At 39.9% G+C, this 19,961-nt stretch overlaps 1 protein-coding gene across 10 annotated transcripts in view; it reads right to left on the reverse strand.

Moving 5' to 3' along the window:
* Window positions 1-19,961, reverse strand: part of AKAP6 (A-kinase anchoring protein 6) — a 580,300-nt gene that overhangs the window by 356,193 nt on the left and 204,146 nt on the right. For all 10 annotated transcript variants that reach the window (XM_068546345.1, XM_068546336.1, XM_068546308.1 and 7 more), the window contains one exon: window positions 14,900-15,257. In XM_068546345.1, the coding sequence (XP_068402446.1) occupies window positions 14,900-15,223 (324 nt within the window). In that variant the 5' untranslated portion in view covers window positions 15,224-15,257. The remainder of the gene's footprint in view (window positions 1-14,899; window positions 15,258-19,961) is intronic.

Consider the following 19,961-nt stretch of genomic DNA (forward strand, 5'->3'; position numbering starts at 1 on the left):
ACGTCTATCCTTCTCAAACTCTTCCAAAATATAGCAGAGGGAGGAAGACTCCCAAACTCATTCTACGAGGCCACCATCACCCTGATACCAAAACCAGACAAAGATGTCACAAAGAAAGAAAACTACAGGCCAATATCACTGATGAACCTGGATGCAAAAACCCTCAACAAAATACTAGCAAACAGAATCCATCAGCACATTAAAAGGATCATACACCATGACCAAGTGGGATTTATCTCAGGAATGCAAGGATTCTTCAATATATGCAAATCAATCAAAGTGATATACCATATTAACAAACTGAAGGATAAAAACAATATGATCATCTCAATAGATGCAGAAAAAGCTTTTGACAAACTTCAACACCCACTAATGATAAAAACTCTCCAGAAAGCAGGCATAGAGGGAACTTATCTCAACATAATAAAGGCCACATATGACAAACCTACAGCCAACATCATTCTCAATGGTGAAAAACTGGAACCATTTCCACTAAGATCAGGAACAAGAAAAGCTTGCCCACTCTCACCATTATTATTCAACATAGTTTTGGAAGTTTTAGCCACAGCAATCAGAGAAGAAAAAGAAATAAAAGAAATCCAAATCAGAAAAGAAGAAGTAAAACTGCCACTGTTTACAGATAACTTGATACTATACATAGAGAATCCTAAAGATGCTACCAGAAAACTACTAGAGCTAATCAATGAATTTAGTAAAGTAGCAGGATACAACATTAATGCACAGAAATCTCTTACATTCCTATACACTAATGATGAAAAATTTGAAAGAGAAATTAAGGAAACACTGCCATTTACCACTGCAACAAAAAGAATAAAATACCTAGGAATAAATCCACCTAAGGAGACAAAAGACCTGTATGCAGAAAACTATAAGACACTGATGAAAGAAATTAAAGATGATACAAACAGATGGAGAGATATACCATGTTCTTGGACTGGAAGAATCAACATTGTGAAAATGACTATACTACCCAAAGCAATCTACAGATTCAATGCAATCACTATGAAACTGCCAATGGCATTTTTCACAGAACTAGAACAAAAAATTTCACAATTTGTATAGAAACACAAAAGACCCCAAATAGCCTAAGCAATCTTGAGAAAGAAAGACAGAGCTGGAAGAATCAGGCTCCCTGACTTCAGACTATACTACAAAGCCATGTTAATCAAGACAGTATGGTACTGGCACAAAACCAGAAATATAAATCAATGGAACAGGATAGAAAGCCCAGAGATAAACTCATGCACATATGGTCACCTTATCTTTGATAAAGAAGGCAAGAATATACAATGGAGAAAAGACAGCCTCTTCAATAAGTGGTGCTGGGAAAACTGGACAGCTACATGTAAAAGAATGAAATTAGAACACTCCCTAACACCACGCACAAAAATAAACTCAAAATGGATTAAAGACCTAAATGTAAGGCGAGACACTATAAAAGTCTTAGAGGAAAACATAGGCAGAACACTCTATGACACAAATCACAGCCAGATCCTTTTTGACCCACCTCCTAGAGAAAGGGAAGTAAAAACAAAAATAAACAAATGGAACCTAATGAAACTTAAAAGCTTTTGCATAGCAAAGGAAACCATAAACAAGACGAAAAGACAACCCTCAGAATGGGAGAAAATATTTGCAAATGAAGCAACTGACAAAGGATTAATCTCCAAAGTATACAAGCAGCTAATGCAGCTCAATATCAAAAAAACATACAACCCAATCCAAAAATGGGCAGAAGACCTAAATAGACATTTTTCCAAAGAAGATATACAGATTGCCATCAAACACATGAAAGAATGCTCAACATCACTAATCATTAGAAAAATGCAAATCAAAACTACAATGAGGTATCACCTCACACCAGTCAGAATGGCCATCATCAAAATATCTACAAACAATGATTGCTGGAGAGGGTGTGGAGAAAAGGGAACACTCTTGCACTGTTGGTGGGAATGTAAATTGATACAGCCACTATGGAGAACAGTATGGAGGTTCCTTAAGAAACTAAAAATAGAATTACCATATGACCCAGCAATCCCACTACTGGGCATATACCCTGAGAAAACCATAATTCAAAAAGAGTCATGTACCACAATGTTCATTGCAGCACTATTTACAATAGCCAGGACACGGAAGCAACCTAAGTGTCCATCGACAGATGAATGGATAAAGAAGATGTGGCACATATATACAATGGAATATTACTCAGCCATAAAAAGAAACGAAATTGAGTTATTTGTAGTGAGGTGGATGGACCTAGAGTCTGTCATACAGAGTGAAGCAAGTCAGAAAGAGAAAAACAAATACCGAATGCTAACACATATATATGTAATCTAAAAAAAAAAAAAAAAAGGTCTGAAGAACCTAGGGGCAGGACAGGAATAAAGACGCAGACGTAGAGAATGGACTTGAGGACAGAGGGAGGGGGAAAGGTAAGCTGGGACGAAGTGAAAGAGTGGCATGGACATATATACACTACCAAATGTAAAATAGATAGCTAATGGGAAGCAGCCACATAGCACAGGGAGATCAGCTCGGTGCTTTGTGACCACCTAGAGGGGTGGGATAGGGAGGGTGGGAGGGAGACGTAAGAGGGAGGGGGATATATGTATACGTATAGCTGATTCACTTTGTTATACAGCAGAAACTAACACAACAATGTAAAGCAATTATACTCTAATAAAGATGTTAAAAAAAAGATGTATTGAATTTTAGGGTAACCACGTTAAACAGTTATGAAATATTTATTCTTATTTATGATCTTGTGGCAGACATGGAAATATGCATGCCCTCAGATTTCCAGCATAAGTGTGAACTAACTTTCCCTGAGGAAGATCTGCTAATTATTCACAAGTCTAAGTTTATCAGGTTGTAATCGATCAACAAAATAATCAAAGGAAATGTATTTTATGCTGATTGTTTTCTTCTGTCCTGATTTCAAAGTCACACAAATGTATCATCAGAGATACATAGTTATGGAATAGAATAAAACAGAATTCGTCATAACAGCTAAAGTAGTAATAACTCAAATTGGATGCTGTGTCTACCACCATGCTACAGTAGGCATCATATGAAAATATGGGGAGAATCCCCGGAAGGACTGACCAAATTCGAGATAGTTTCACCAGGCAGGTAACATTTTAGCTGTGATTTGGGGGATGTATAGCAATTTTCCTAGAAACAGAAGTTTGGGGTAAAGAATGAGGTGATAACCCAGGGATAGAGAAACCATGTTTCCAGGCATGAATTTCTGAAAGGGCCTGGCTTTTTAGAGGTGCAGGAAAGGAAATGTCGGAAGGAACAACAGGCCAGCTGGGTCCAGATTGTGAAGGAGCCTGTAGGCCATGCCCAGGCATTTGGACTTTATCTGGGAGGGCAGCTGGAAGCTAAGGGAGGTAAACACTGCAGTTAAAATACTTTTTAAAACAACATTTCACTCCTGTTATTTCTAGGATGGGGACACAGACATACACATAAAAGAGGTAGTCTCCTATGTGGTGTTATTTGGAGGACTCTCTCCCCATCTTGTCACTAATACCTGACCCCCACAATTACAGACGTGGATTCCTTCGGCCAATGTGATAATCTTAATTCCCTTTGCAGCAGCAAAAGTTTGAGTTGCAGTCATTCTTAACACTATTGTTTGAATTACTTTATAGCGTCTTCTGATAGAAATTAGTTTTCTGGGAAGAGGGAAAACTACAATGCGCACTGAAGACTTTCTTCGTAATTTCATTCAGGCCAGTTCCCTCCTCGTGAACCAGTTCTCCAGTGGATGTTATACCCATTCCCTCCTCCTCGGGAGAAGAGTAGATCACTTTCCATTTTCATTTCACATATTCCTTGTCCATTAAATGATGATTTTGGCAAATTTACCTCATTCAAAAAATGAATAAAATTGGTGGTTCAGGTATCACAGAACAATAGAAGGAGCTTACACTAAAAGCCCACTAATAATAGCCATCCTGCTAAAATGAACATAGGAGAAATTTCTCTTCTGTTCCTTTTTATCCTATCCACATTTATACAAAGAAATACAGCCCTCAGCCCTAAAACCAAGTGACAATAGCCATATTAGTTCCATTTGAGGCTGAGGAGGGCAAATGAAGCCACAGAGAACCAGTCGCCTCTGAATCCCCAGAGGCCTCTCTGTGTTTGCCTCAACAGCCTGGTCTGATGGGCTTTTTCTTGCTTCCCTTTTCCATCAGCCAAGCCCAGCCACTCTATGTCATTTACTGAACATCCTCATAACTGTCTCACATCTCCCTCCTTCTCAGATTACCATGCACATACCACAAATTCATGCTAAGACCCAGGCTTTTACCATGTTATTCCTTTGTTTGTAGATGTCTTTATAACTACTGGATCCAGCCCAGACTCCTCTGAGGCATTTAAAGTATTTGTGGTCCTTCAAAATGTGTCCCCTTTAAGCTCAATGATATACATCATTCTTCATTCCTTGACTCCAGGGTAAAAGGCCCTTTCGTCTTTCATATTCAAAGCAGCCTTTGCTCAGGCTATTTCCCAGGCCTATACAAGGCAGCCACAGAAAGCTGTGCAGGTAAACTGCACAACCTCAAAAGGTGCCATTCATATATAACCTGCACAACTATAGGTGGGCAGCCCTGAGCCTGGACCTCTCTGTAGAATAATTTCTAGTTCAAAAAGTTGTTGTGAGAATTAAGTAAGAGAGAAACATTTACTTTTTCTGGATTTGGTTTTTCTTTTGTACGTAAGAATTTTAAAAGAGCAACATAAGCTAGAACATCTAAAACATATAGGCTGGTGTCTGGCATGGACTTACTCCCTTCCCACAATTTTTACTTATTTATAAGGTCACTTGGGAAACTGAAAAAGTTCAAAAGAGTCATGTAGCAGCCTTTGCTCCTAAATAAGTGACTTTAAATCCCTTGCTGTCATTTTGGAAGGAAAGGAAAAACGCATGGAACAAGCAAGATGTATCCAAAAGCCCTCTGCTCAAAAATGTCTCCTTTCAGGGGCTGGCAGCTCTAGCTGTGCACTGGAATCACCTGCGGAGTTAAAAGTGTTGATGCCGGGCTTCCCTGGTGGCGCAGTGGTTGAGAATCTGCCGGCCAACGCAGGGGACACGGGTTCAAGCCCTGGTCTGGGAAGATCCCACATGCCGCAGAGCAACTAGGCCCGTGAGCCACAATTACTGAGCCTGCGCGCCTGGAGCTTGTGCTCCGCAACAAGAGAGGCCGCGATAGTGAGAGGCCAGCACACCGCGATGAAGAGTGGCCCCCCACTTGCCACAACTGGAGAAGGCCCTCGCACAGAAACAAAGACCCAACACAGCCATAAATAAATAAATAAATAAAATTTTTTTAAAAAAAGTACTGATGCCTAAGTCCAAACCCAGATTCTGATGTAGCTGGTCTACAACATGACCTGGGAAATGGGCTTTTTAAAGCTTCCCAGGAGATTCAACTGTGTAGCCAAGGATGAGAACCACTATCTCTACACATGCCATACCTGGAAATCAATTGATTTGTTAACATTTTTCACTAAAGATATTCATCTCTTGCTCCACCCTCTTCCATGTTAGGATACTAGTAATTCACACCTTACAATTTCACTTTAATTAGATCACGTTTCCCTCTTTTGAGATGTAAAATTTTGAAGTGAAGAGAGTGGGCAAAGTAGCAGAATAACGGAGGGAAACGAAACATCTCTCTAGTTCACGGTACTATGAAAAGCCCTACTCAAAGGGACTTTAGGGTGTCATTTACGTCCACACTTCCAAAACCTCACATTCCTATTTGTGATGAATTAAAATACACATAGGTTGGATCTTCTTCTTAAATTAAAAAAAAAAAAAAATGAGCTCCCACCCTCACATCCATTCATCTCAACCATCTAGTACAAGAAAAGCAGAACTATTATCTTATACTTTATAGCCAATAAAATTTCTCACACCTGTAGAAGGATGTGAGGACATTGGAACATATCAGGCATTCAGTGAATGCTACTGAACTAAAAACTCTGTAGGCAAGGGAAGAGTTAACTCATATCCTACCTCTGGGGGTTGCCCCTAGAAATATCTAACTCCCTGAGATCATAAAAACTGATGGCTGCTGTTGCTCAGTGATAGTTCATGCTGACGTTATTTTAAAACCATTTTTGAAGCAACGAATCCCAATAACACTTCTCTAATCAAAATGCTGTTTTCTTCAGACTTTTCTCATTGAACTCATTTTCAAATTCTTTAATAATATTTATTACTTTTCTCTAAACCCTGTTTTCATGGTTTCCTTCAAATTGTGATATCTATGATAATCCTCATTTTCCATGCTATTATTGCTATTTAAAAACTACACAGCTGGACAATCTAGTAAACTTGTTGGGCCACCTCGAAAATTAATGCTCCCATCCTGAGCTCTAAATACATTAGCACATGTGGCTAAGGTTCATGCATACCCAAAAATCTTCCATAATATGTGTCATAAACTACCAAAGTTATTTTTTCCATGTCACCCTTCCCAAGTCTTAACCAAGACTATTCACACGTAAATATCTTTAAACATGTGCCTGATCTGAGATTTTTAGATCATCTCCCAAAATCATAATGAAAATATATTAATCATTCAACAATCAAAAAGTATTTATTTAGCACTTGGAGTGTGTGTGGGGGGAGGGGGAGGGGTGGAGAGATTATTACTCAATAATTAAGATCGATTTTTTTCACATAATTGTGTCTCTTACATATCTAAAATTAGCCTTCCAAACATTAAACATTCTTTTTATTTCATCCATTTTTATTGGTCCATGATACCAAATACTCTTACACAACCTAGGCATTAATAATAGGAAAAACTTTTCCACTGTTAATCACCGTACTGACCCATACTCCCAGGACACTTAACAACTAGTATTCAGATTCCCTGAGAAGATACACCCTGAGGAAGACACATCAGCCAAAAAAGAGATTCCAGCCACAAATCTGGGCTTTGGGAAAATAAAAAAATTTAACATCCTCATACCCGCCAACAGAGAAATCGGTTTCATTTTCCAGTTTTCTGGGATTTGGAATATACTGTGGGGGGTTGTCATGTGCTCCCATATAAATACAAAAAAATCACGTTGCAAAAACTGGACCAAGTTACACTTACTTGCATAGTACGTTCCAAAATTAAAATACATATCAAAGATATTGAGGAAGGTTGAGAGCGGTCTAAAGCAGTAACTATCAAAATGTTCTGGCTTGACTCAGAAGAGAAAGACATAAATTTTACATCATGATGAATCATATATATATATATTATATATATATATATATATATATAATATATATATATGTATATAACTAAAACCAAGTTTCACAAAATAGTATTTATCCTTACTTCATGTAATTCTATTTCACTGTTTTAGCTCTTTAGTTCATTAAATTGATTTCACAACCACTAACAACTAACCACTGAGAGCTACTTCTTGAAAAACAGCCATCTAAAAGAGCAAAGAGGAAAATATTTACTCTTTCCCAGAAACAAAGATATTTGGTCTTTGATCTTAAACTGGTACTTATTTAACCTAAGATACGTTACAAACTGAAAACTACTCAAAGATGTAATAAATTGAACGTTTCAGGCTTTAACACACAGTTTATTAACATTTAGATCAGATCCTCCAAGCCCCAAACTGTTGACGTCAGAAGTTTAGTTCCACTCAGAGTTCCCATTATCAAGAATTTCTGAAACTCCTAGGGTGAGTTTTGGATGTACCCAGGGATCAACCCCAGCTCTTGCTCACTGTCACAGCCAGCCAGACCCTGGATTCTACAGTTGCCACTTTGGTACCTCCTCTGCCACTGCAGGCAGAGCTTGTTATGCTCCAGCAGTGGGAGACAGAGAATATTCTTTCCCTCCTACACCTATGGAACAAGGGGAGGGGAGAAGTCCAGGTGGAGAGTCAGCTGAGACAGGTCCCCCGAGTTACACCCACAGCCCTTTCCCTTCACTGGGTACCCACACTGCCCAGGTGGCTGCTCAAGATGGGTTCCAGAACCGGGAACACACTTTACCGCACACCACTACTCCCCTCCCCTCTGCTCGGAGGCAGACTCCTTGCCCCAGGATGAAGGTGAACCCTCTTTCAAGAGCTCCATCATCCCAGGACTTCCATAGTCCTCAGTCCATCAGGCACACCTGATGTGACAACCCCAACTGTGGAGAGGATTCAAGCCTTTTCCCCAGGAAGCCCTTCAGACCCCATGTGAGTCACTGGGTATCTGGATTTAACTCCAGATGTCAGGCACATCTCAGTCTGGGTACAGCCCAGTCAGAACATCTTGTAAACAGAGTCTCTCTGTTCAACGTTCTATCTTTGAGAATCAGGCGCAAATCGAAGACACAGACACAAATTTCACCTGGAGAGTGGAATTTATCTCAAGTGGGTTATTTGAGGAGCTGATTCCAGCAAAGTCACTTCAAGACTTCTATTTGTCATCCAGCCACATCTTTTAGTCTAAGCCTTGCCTCTTTCCCGCTATCATGAGTCCAGGAATACAAATAATATTCTCTCTAAGAAGACTGTTAATCAGGAAGCATGGGTATCTAATTTGCCTATTTAGCACCCAAATACATTCATCCAGACCAGAAGTTGCAGTTAAAGTCAAACCCTTTTAAGGTTCTTGGTCTGGTTTTCCTGCACGGCACAGCCTCTGAATCCAAAGGACAAGGGGGAGGAGGAGAAGGAAAGTTTCTAAAAATGGTTCAGCTGGCTTCTCACACTTATTCCTAATGAATATCTGGAAGCTAAGAAGCAAAATATGTGGATTACATTTCCTATTTAAAACATAATGGAAAAAACTACACAGTGTAACATATCACGTTGTTTCCATATTTTAATCTTAAAGTGAGATGTTTTTATTTATTCACTCTCTAGAACAATCACCAACCCCCACCCCAATTTTGGGAACTTTATAACAGTGGTTTGTAGGTCCATCCTGGGGGTTACAATAAAACTTCCCCTAAGAACTTGGAAATAAGGTTGGTAAGAATAGTCTCTGATAAATAAACTTTAAGATCAACATAATGACCGGAAGATAAGCAAAGTTACCTTTAAAGAAAAAGAGCAGTTCCAGGCCCTCTAGATCATTGACCAAAATCCTTGCCAAAGAAGGAGTCAAACAGAAAGTGGGGTGGGAGGAAGACCAGCACAGCTACCTAGGCAGAATAGACTCTCCCAGGCAGACTCCCCAGACAAGATGTCCAAGATTCTGAATCACTCGCAGACTCTCCCTGACGGGAGAGTAATGTCCCAAATGCACTTGGGCCTGATTCATCCGACACCATTGTCGTAATTCAATCCTCACCAAGAAGGCTTCCTCCTGTGAATTCCAGTGCAAGCCTGCCTATGGGGACAGAAGGCACTGACCATACAGATTTGGACTCCTCTATCCAACCACAGATACGAACTGAGTTTCCACCAAATGTCCAGACCTTGCCCTAGGCAACAGGGATACAGTGAAGAATCAGACATTTGAGGTCCTTGGAGCTAATATAAACAAATAAGGAAATTAAAGCTAGTGATAAGAACCATTACAGTAAAGGAAACTATAAACAAGACAAAAAGACAACCCTCAGAATGGGAGAAAATATTTGCAAACAAATCAACAGACAAAGGATTAATCTCCAAAATATATAAACAGCTCATGCAGCTCAATATTAAAAAAACAAACAACCCAATCCAAAAATGGGCAGAAGACCTAAATAGACATTTCTCCAAAGAAGACATACAGATGGCCAAGAGGCACATAAAAAGCTGCTCAACATCACTAATTATTAGAGAAATGCAAAACAAAACTACAATGAGGTATCACCTCACACCAGTTAGAATGGGCATCATCAGAAAACCTACAAACAACAAATGCTGGAGAGGGTGCGGAGAAAAGGGAACCCTCTTGCACTGTTGGTGGGATTGCAAATTGATACAGTCACTATGGAGAACAGTATGGAGGTTCCTTAAAGAACTAAAAATAGAATTACCATATGACCCAGCAATCCCACTACTGGGCATATACCCAGAGAAAACCATAATTCAAAAAGACACATGCACCCCAGTGTTCACTGAAGCACTATTTACAATAGCCAGGTCATGGAAGCAACCTAAATGCCCATCGACAGACGAATAGATAAAGCAGATGTGGTACATATATACAATGGAATATTACTCAGTCACAAAAAGGAACGAAATTGGGTCATTTGTAGAGACATGGACCTAGAGACTGTCATACAGATTGAAGTAAGACAGAAAGAGAAAAACAAATATCGTATATTAACGCATGTATGTGGAATCCAGAAAAATGGTACAGATGAACCAGTTTGCAAGGCAGAAACAGAGACACAGATGTAGAGAACAAACGTATGGACACCAAGGGGGGAAAGCGGGGGGTGGGAGGGGAATAACTGGGAGATTGGGATTGACATGTATACACTAATATGTATAAAATAGATAATTAATAAGAACCTGCTGTATAAAAAATAAATAAATAAAATTTTTTTTAAAAACCATCTATCAAGGCATAAAATATTTTCGTGACCTCCCCCAAATTCTTTTATGTTGCTTTTCCTTGCTCTCATCACACTGTTCTGGTTCTTTTTAACCTCAGATTAGTTTTCCCTGTTCTAGAATCTGATATAAATGGAATGCTACAGGATGTATGTACTCTTTTGCATACTTTTTGTTTTGAGTTTCACCCATGTTGTTGCAGATATCTGCAATTTGTGCTGTTTTTATTACTAAATAGCAATCCATTTGTACAAATATAACACAACTTTCTTATTTATTTTCCTCTTGATGGACACCTGAGCTTCAGACAGTTTTTTGCTATTATTTACAAAGCTGATATGAAAATTCTTAAACAAGTCTCTATGAACATATGCTTTCTTTTTCTTGGGTAAATACGTAGGAATGGAATTTCTGAGCTTATGGAATATATATGTCTAACTTTTGAATAACTGACAGACCTTTTTCAAATATGGTAATAGCACTGAAGAATTTTTACCATTAACTGAGCTGAATAATGGACTAGATGATTGCTGGGGGAGGAGATGGGTGTTTTAAGAATAGGGATTAGGAACAGCTTCTTTGAGAAAGTGACATTAAATATAAAACCAGAGGGGGAGCCCACCCTGAGCATTTTCCAAAAGCATTTCTCAACTAATTTTTTTTTAAGTTATACATCAACAGGATGGTAGAGAAAACTGTGATGACAAGATTTAGAACAAGCAATGTGAAAGGGAGTCTGAGGCGTGTAGACAAGTTAGGTAAGGGTAGCTCCTTTTTTTGTGCTTGCCTTTCACCGAGCTGAGCACAGGCCCCTCCTTGCTCCCAACCCCTGCTCAACCTTCTCCCAGGTTTGTGCCTCCAGATATTAGAACCTGGCTGCGCCTCTGGCCGACTGCTTGATGAGGATCCAGAATCTGCGAGGCAAAGCTAGAGCTAGGCAGAGGAAACAGGAAAAGCTGTGAGGCAAGAACTAGACTAACATTTCTTTTGAACTTTCAATCCACTTGGAGCTTTATAAACAAGGGGAAAGTAACAGGAGACACAAGCAAGAGAAGCAGGCAGGGGCAGAACCACTGGAAGAGGTTTGGGTTTTATTGTAAGCCAACAGGAAGCAAGGGAGTTACATGACTGGATTTACATTTTTAAAAGATCCCATTGGCTGCTGTGTAGAGAATAAACTGCAGGGTAGTAGAAGAGGCTCTAAAAGTAGCCCAGGCAAGCAGTGATGTGGCTTGACTAGGGTGGCAGCAGTAGTATAGGGGAGAAGTGAATGGATTTAGGGCATGTTTTGGAGATGGATCCCCAGGACTTGTTAATAGACATATATGTGGGGCATGGAATCACATTTTGGCTTGGCAAAAAAGTGGTGCCTTTTACTGAAATTGGGAAGACGGGGTGGGGGAGGCATTCAGGGCTTTTCAATCGGTGTATCAGTTTGAGATGCTCACTAGAGATACAAGATGTCTCTTAGGCAGTTGGGGCTCCTGGGAGAACACTGGGATGGATATATAAATTTAGAAATTATGTGCGCCTAGATGGTCCTTAAAGCCATGGCATTCCCATCCCTGCGATGGTTATTCTTCATAGTAAATTAATAAACTGAATAATTCACCAAGGCATGGAGCCAAGCGGGGATGCCCCATAGGAGATAGCTGGCCTTTCCCCAGCTGGGCCTACCCCTCTGCTTTGCCATACACCTAACGTAAGAGCTGCTTCTACAAGGTTGTTTTGTTGTTGTTTTGATTCCACATATAAAACTCTGTGACCCAGTTTCCCTTTATTCTTGTGGATCAGTGTGGAAATCTGAAGAACTGACATGTATTTAAAATCTTTTTTTTTGGGGGGGGGGGGCTTCCCTGGTGGCGCAGTGGTTGGGAATCTGCCTGCTAATGCAGGGGACACGGGTTCGAGCCCTGGTCTGGGAAGATCCCACATGCCGCGGAGCAACTGGGCCCGTGAGCCCCAACTACTGAGCCTGCGCGTCTGGAGCCTGTGCTCCGCAATGAGAGAGGCCACGATAGTGAGAGGCCCGCGCACCGCGATGAAGAGTGGCCCCCGCTCGCCGCAACTGGAGAAAGCCCTAGCGCAGAAACGAAGACCCAACACAGCCAAAAATAAATAAATAAATAATAATTTTAAAAACTTCCTTATTAAAAAAAAAAAAAAATCTTTTTTTTAATGTATCAAAGTGCTTATTTGGTTAAATAAAAAAATATTATGCAAATAAAGGGGAAACTTAAATAAGCAGATTAGGAGACCAAAACTAAGCCCTTGTGTTAACAAGGCCATAGCTCACTGACCAGAGTTCCTTGACTTTGGGCTCAATGTGGAAGGGCTCTATTATTATAGAATATTCTAGAACATTCAGAGAATGTTGGTTAAGTCACTTGATGAAATAAGCATCAAAAAAAGGAATGATAGAAATCCTAGAATTAAATTAACATAAGACAATGTCACTTTATCCCTTTAACTGCTATTGATTAACTACTACGTGACTACTGTGTTGACTTCCTGCCCTCCTGGGGCTCCTTTCTCAACCGGGGAGACAGACCACACTGTGGGACAGAGCTGAATGGAGGCAGTGAGATGCCTTTTGAGTGAGGTGAGAAGGTGATAGGCAGCTCCAATGAGAAAAAGAAGCAAATTGCCCTACAGGGGATTTCTCAACACTAAACATAATCCTGGTTGACTGTACAAAAACTTTTACATCCCTATTTGGAATTAAAATTTAAGTTTTCACTTAAGTACTATTGATGTAATTAAATGAAGTTAGTTGACACATTGTTTTCAGGCGCCCTTAGCATTTTTAGTGCAATCTTCTAAAGATATTTCCATTCCCCCCATTCTCCTTGATCGTTTACCACCTTTTCTGTGTAAATCTGAAAGATTTTAGAGAGCAACAGTCATCTTTCCTTGTAAACCCAATCCTATATTTCCTTTTTGGGAGCCACATAAGTAAGTGCAACATTAGAGGGAACGGAGGAGGGGGTGGGGTGCCGCGGAGCCCCCTGACTCCCATCTCACTGCAGCCTGGAGGGGCTGGGGAGCCGCTCCTCTGATTAAAGGGACTGTGTTGCAGGAACTGAGAGACACCACCCCCTGCTGCCAGGGTGGGGAAACCAGTCGGGCTGGCGTTCCATTAAAGCTGGCTCCTAGCCACCTCTGATACCTTTCGTGCTTGCTCCTTCCCAAGAACCCAAAGAAAGAAGACCACCCAGGCCTGCTCAACCTGGGAGAAGCCCAGCCACCTTGGCATTCTGGCCCTTTTGTTTTTTCTCTCTCTCCAACCCCTTCCTTCCCTTTCTTGGACACTCTCTCTCATGGGGCAGCTGAGCCCAGGATCTGCTGAACCAGCCTGGGAAGGCTAAGCCAGCTCTGTTCTAGCCTTTGGGGCACATAACGGCTCTCTTAATTGTCCTTTCCTCTCACGCTGATGGCTGCATCTTGTAAGTCATTTAAGTATTAAGATGCAAGAATCTGTTTGGTCTTTGGTTTCAGATCATTTAAAATGAACCAGCTGAGGTAGAGGAATTCTCCTTAGGATCTCATCTAACTGACTAGAAATTAACATTGAGGTTTGGGGCCAATGTCCTAATTGGTTATAAATCTGCCCTGCTTTGCCCACCATTGACCTGAGCATGTATTTCCCTCGGGGACCCAGAAGAGAGGAGTGGCTATGGCAGGGCAAGATTCACGGTATTTTGGGGTCCCTAGGCCAAAATCTCTATTAATAGCACTCTTTACTAGCATCTCCGTCTCATTATTATCAACGGTCAGGCTTTTTAAGGGCTCTCTAAAAGTCACACACATTTTTTTAATGTCTAAACTTCAGATGAGTTGTTATAAAAGCACCTTTGTTCTGCATGATGCATTGTACCTTTTAGAACGTACTCATTCTAAAAGGAGAACACCGCCCTTCTCCATCATGCCAGAACCCACTGTTTGCCACAAAGGCAGCATCAACTTCAACAGAAGTTAGTAATCACATACATATACAATCACTGCTCAGTTTGATTTTTTACCTGTGAGAGTCTTTATTAAACCTTTTGTAATATTTTTATTCTTTACTACTGATTTCTATGACATTGCACAAAAATGCCACCTCCCATTTTTCCTCACTTCTCCACATTATCCCCTGAGGTCAGTTTTATTCTAGATGTTTAGCCCACAAAGTAAAACCAGGAAAGAATTCCGCCCATGGTTACCTACAAAAATAATGGTTTCAAACCTGTTATTCTGTTTTTCTTCTTGGATGCTTTCTCCTTGAGAATCACAGAACTCAGGCTCTAGGCACCACAGCCACCTTCAGACTTCTGTCTGGAAGGGACCTGAGCCTAGAGACCTTCCTTACCTTTAGCTGAACTAGATGCACATCCACATGCTTGCTGTCCGAGTCCTGCTGGACTGAATAGGTTAGGTCTCGGACCCTCTCTGAGGTCATCCGGAGCCAGGTCTCAATTTCAGGTAAGTGGAGGACAATCTTCCAGTCGGCCCCTGTATGCAGTGGGGGTGGCTTTTCGTACTGCTGGTCAGAATCCATGTCTTTCATCGCCTCTTCTCCCTCACCCTGCTCCACAGTGGGTGTCAAGTTGATGGCCATGGGTGAAGCATCAGTAGCCATGGGATCCAGGTCCTGTGACCTCAGAGGGGAAAGTGTCACGCTCATGGTTAACATGGAGAAGTCTAAGCCTTACTTCTTTCCAAAACAGCTGAAAGGCAAGAGGAAAAAAGAAAGCAAAAGTCAGACAAGATTCCCAAATAAAGGAATGGTACTTCGCAGAAGAAACAAGATTTCTAAATTAAGCCAAGTTTCTAAATTAAGAAACCATAGCTCATGACAAAAACAGAAAGAGGTGTTTTGAGTTTCTACCAACTAGACCCAAGACCCAGCATTTATCCAGCGATTTCTAAGCTATTGGAAGCGTCCTACCTATACTGGTTCAATAGGAACACAAAACGGTGTGGTACTGCCTATCCCAACATCCATTCTCACCTCATTCCTTAATAAAAAATTCCTGATTTTCAGCTGTGCATATTACTGCCAAGAATTTAAAACTATATTCCCTATCTCCATCGGAGCTCACTGTGGTCATGTGGCTAAGTTCTGACCAATGAAGTGTACGGTTTCTTTTTAAGATAAAGTTGATTAGTTTACTAATGATCTAGCTATGTAATTTATCTTTCTTCTGTAACCAGTCTGATATAAAATAACAACTTTTAGGATCTTGTACTTTGAACACTTTAAATAGACATTATTTTTAGTTTCAAGAGAAACTTCTTCTACTCAAGGCAATGGGTTTCTTTTCCTTTTCTAAGTCTTTTTCTAGTTCTATACATTCAAGTTAGTTTATAGCCCCATTCCTCCAAAGATGAAAGGCGGCTGATCAAAATATGAAATTAAATGTGATTGTCAGAAAGTAGCTATATTTCTTTATATTCTTAAGGTTAACTTAATAACAAAAACAAAATTATTTTACCTACAAACATGGAAGGGAAAAGTCAAGAAAGCTCCCAGTTTGACTAGGAATATGTAACCTTCCATACAGGAATGAGCACAGGGAATAAAAAGACTTGCTGAATTGACAAAAGCCTTAAGAATAAGTTATTCTTATGATATATTATTTTCAGAAGCCTTCTAATGCTGTAGCATACTGCCTCTCCCCCAATTTCTTGAGCATTTTATTTTTAAATTAAATGATAAGGGGGTTTACAGATGAATTTTTGAAAAAAAAAGTTGTTTGCAAAGAGCAAAATATTATGTCATAAGGTAAGTTTATCACTTTGGTACCTGCCTTAGAGAATGGTTTTAGGCTTCGACAGCTTTCTACGCTTGATTGCAAGAGGGAGAAATCCACGCCCCACATTTTTAACCACCCTTGCATACAGTCTTTAGTATAACAATAATATTAGACTTGACTGTTTTTTAAAACCAATTAGAAGATATCAAAATTTCACTGGGAGGGATGAAACTTCAGGAAGAGTGAGCTACCACACTACTTCTTAATAAACCATACCCTAGTCTCAGTCTCTGATTCTGATTTCCAAAAGCACTTTAAAAATTTTTATCAATTCACTGCCTTCTGGGGTGGTGAATCACTATTTAGAATCACTGTCCCAAAGAAGGAATCTGATACACAAAGGTTAATAAAGGTTTTTAGTGCAAGGTCAAAGAACTAGTAATGAAGAAGTCACTGGTGTCACAGTGGTTCCCTCTTCTAAGAAACCAGACTCAACCAAACCAGAAAACTAAGTGCCAGGGCAGTGTAAAATGCACTGTTTCACCTTCACCCACACACTCACTCACCTCCAAGCCCCTACCTAAGAGCCCTGTACAACTGAAAAACAATGCTTGGTCACTGTGTTTTCTCTGAAACCCCTAAATCGAGGCAAGGCCTCCTCTGAAATACATATCTTACTGTAAACTAAAGAACATACCAATTGGCTCAATGTAATTTATATCCCAACATACATTTCTATATATACTATCAGGCTGTGCACCAGGCAGGCACAGTGCAGTTTTGTGTGGTTTGGAGCAAGATGCTCCACATTTGTGGGTCTCAGTTTCCTCATCTGTAAAATGACAAAATTGGACTAAATGATCAATAAGATTCCATCTGACCATAAGAATCTGTAATTACCTAGGGTTATTTATCCAGAGATTTCTAAGCTCTAGGGTTATTTATCCAGAGATTTCTAAGCTATTAGAAGCATCCTACCTATACTGAGAGCTATGTAGATACTAAATGATGGACCTCCATTTCACCAAAGCAGGCAAACAGCATCAATGTTTGTCCTACTTAATGGAAAGAAATAAATTATTACCATGCAAACACATTTTGTAAATCATTATTTACACATTATATGTTGCTAATTCTTTCCAGAGGAATAAATATGGGAGATTCTTCCCTCTGGGAGTTTGCACTTAAGACTGATAACACAGATGTTGTTATATATGCAGAGGACAAATAGAATAAAATAAAAACATTAAACAAAAATGTAGCTGGAGTGCATCACACATGAGTAAAGGGCAAGGAAACCTTATATTCAAGCTGCCAAGGCAAAAGTTACCTGCATCTACAAAATTTCAACCTGCATGTGATGTTTCCATATTTAGCTGATCAGACTGTAAATGAGAGAATTTCCATAACCCAAAACAGTGAAGCAAAGCAACGCTTTATTCAAGTTTTATTTCAACTTCTGTCTATTTACTTTCCTTCACATACAGCTTTGTCCCTGGGGAAGGAATACCGCACGTGTCATAACAGCATAGCAAGCCCAGGAAGTGGCATAAAATTGATTAATTACCCATTTTCATGGAAACTGATTACTATAAACATTTAATTTTCAATTCCAGTAGTTCACATTTAGATGTACCACCCATGGATAACCAACCTGTATTTCTGATTTTCACAAAAGCACATCTCATTTCCAAGATAAATTTATACTTTAAAGGAAAACTGCCTCATATTGTAGAGATCTACAATAACAATCCTTGTGTGTATTTTTCCTGCCCTTATCATGACTATTCAAGCTTGCTTTCCCATCAAATTAATTACTCCATTTGAATGCAAACAAATAGTAGGAAATTCAACACAACTCTATATATTCTTCTAAATTCTAAGTTTTGTATTTTTTTTTTTTACAAGGATCCATGCAATAAGATTCCTTTCTAGTCACAGAGAAATTTGAAAAAAAAAAAAAAAAGCCAGTAGACAACTTCTGACGATGCAAATGAAGCACTGATTCAAGTACATACAGATACCCATGCAGTTACATCTCTGGCTGCAAAGCTGCATGAGAGGAGTGATCAACCAGCTTTTTGGAACCCAATGACCTCCTGTTCCCCACCCACCCCCCTGCCCCCATCAAATGCTTATCTGTGGCCACGTTTCCAGCATTAGAGATAATACCACCTTTAACCCAGCTGCTGTTAAAAATAACATAGATCAAATCCTTTCCTTTCCACAAACCCAAAGAAGATTCAACATTTAAAGTGCAAAAGCCAAAAGCAGTAAAGATTTTAAAGGTTTTTTAAAAAAAATTTGTGGTAAGGCTTTTCTCACCACACTCTGTTTATCCTCCTACAGAAACAGAAGAAACATACCATGGCTTGCTTACTAACCAAGGACTGGTGCAGCTACCTCCCTGACAGTCCACAAATTTTCAGTTGAAACCTGACGTTAGCAGAATACATTCAATTTGAATAAGACATTTAAATCAGGAGCGTGTTCTTCGACCAAACTAGGAAGCAAAAAATGCAGCTACACACCCATCAAAACTGCCCACCTCTTTCTCCCTTCTCTTGTGATTGTCTCTCTTAAATAAAAGGACAGAAAAGCTGGAAATCAGCTGACTGTACTCACTGTAAATGCTTTTGTCCCTAAAGGTCCTTCAGGATTAAGTGCCTGGCTCCTCCTCCTCTCCCCCCTCGGGTGCTCTTCTTGTAGCCAAACAAGATAAAGGCCGGTATCAGGGCTGCTTCATGCCAGCAGGACACTGGTGAGTCTGTAGGGCACCAGCTTCAAATGCCCTTAGTGGCCTAAATCTCTTGCAAAGAGAGGGCTACTACACTGTCCCTATTTGGAAGCTAATCTATAAGCTCCAGGCTTGTGAGGTTATAGGCTGGGCTTTTGCAGCGGTGATAAGTGAGTTGAGAAAAAGGAGACAGTTGCCAAAACAAGGATCACTATGGCAAAGAGTATTTGGGTAGACAGAGCACAGTCAGGCACGGTTCAGAAGAACCAAGACTGTATACCCCAAAACTGAGCAAATCCTAAAGCAGGATAAATTTTAAAATGTATAAATAAATTAATAGTACTACAGTAACATAACCAGCTGACAAAGTCAATCTGAGCTAAATGCATTCAAGCCCTCTCTCTTTTCTTAGGAAGAAACTGTTCTTTCCAAACAAGAGCATCTTCATGTGTATAGTTTGAGAGGTAGTCTTATCATCATGTAAATCACCCCCAAACCTAAATACTTACTCTCAATCTTTCTGTGCTCTGCTTACTGCCCCCAAAATGAGAGACTAAAGCATAATTCAGGCCAAATTAACGAATCTGCTTGCTACAAAGGACACATTACAAAACTGGGGTAGAGAAAATTAAGTTAGGCATCACTAAGTGTGCTTTTTTTCTCTTGCTTCTTTTTTTTCTTTCATATTCTCATAATCATTCTTCACAGAACCTATTCACAGAGACTGAATTTTGAAAGGGAAAAAAAAGTTCCACTGGAATGTTTTGAATTTTGTCTCTGGCTAGCTCTCACACTTCGACTGCATTAAGGGAAAATAAATGAACTCAAGAGGTGCACCCTATATCCGATTCCAGGACTCTACAATCGGGCTCTACAAAAAAACCCACAAAAACAAGCTTAATAAATTGCTTAATTAAATGTCGCAGTCTACCCAGATG

This window comes from Eschrichtius robustus, chromosome 1 (genome assembly GCF_028021215.1).
Source record: "Eschrichtius robustus isolate mEscRob2 chromosome 1, mEscRob2.pri, whole genome shotgun sequence".
NCBI classification, from domain to species: domain Eukaryota; kingdom Metazoa; phylum Chordata; class Mammalia; order Artiodactyla; family Eschrichtiidae; genus Eschrichtius; species Eschrichtius robustus.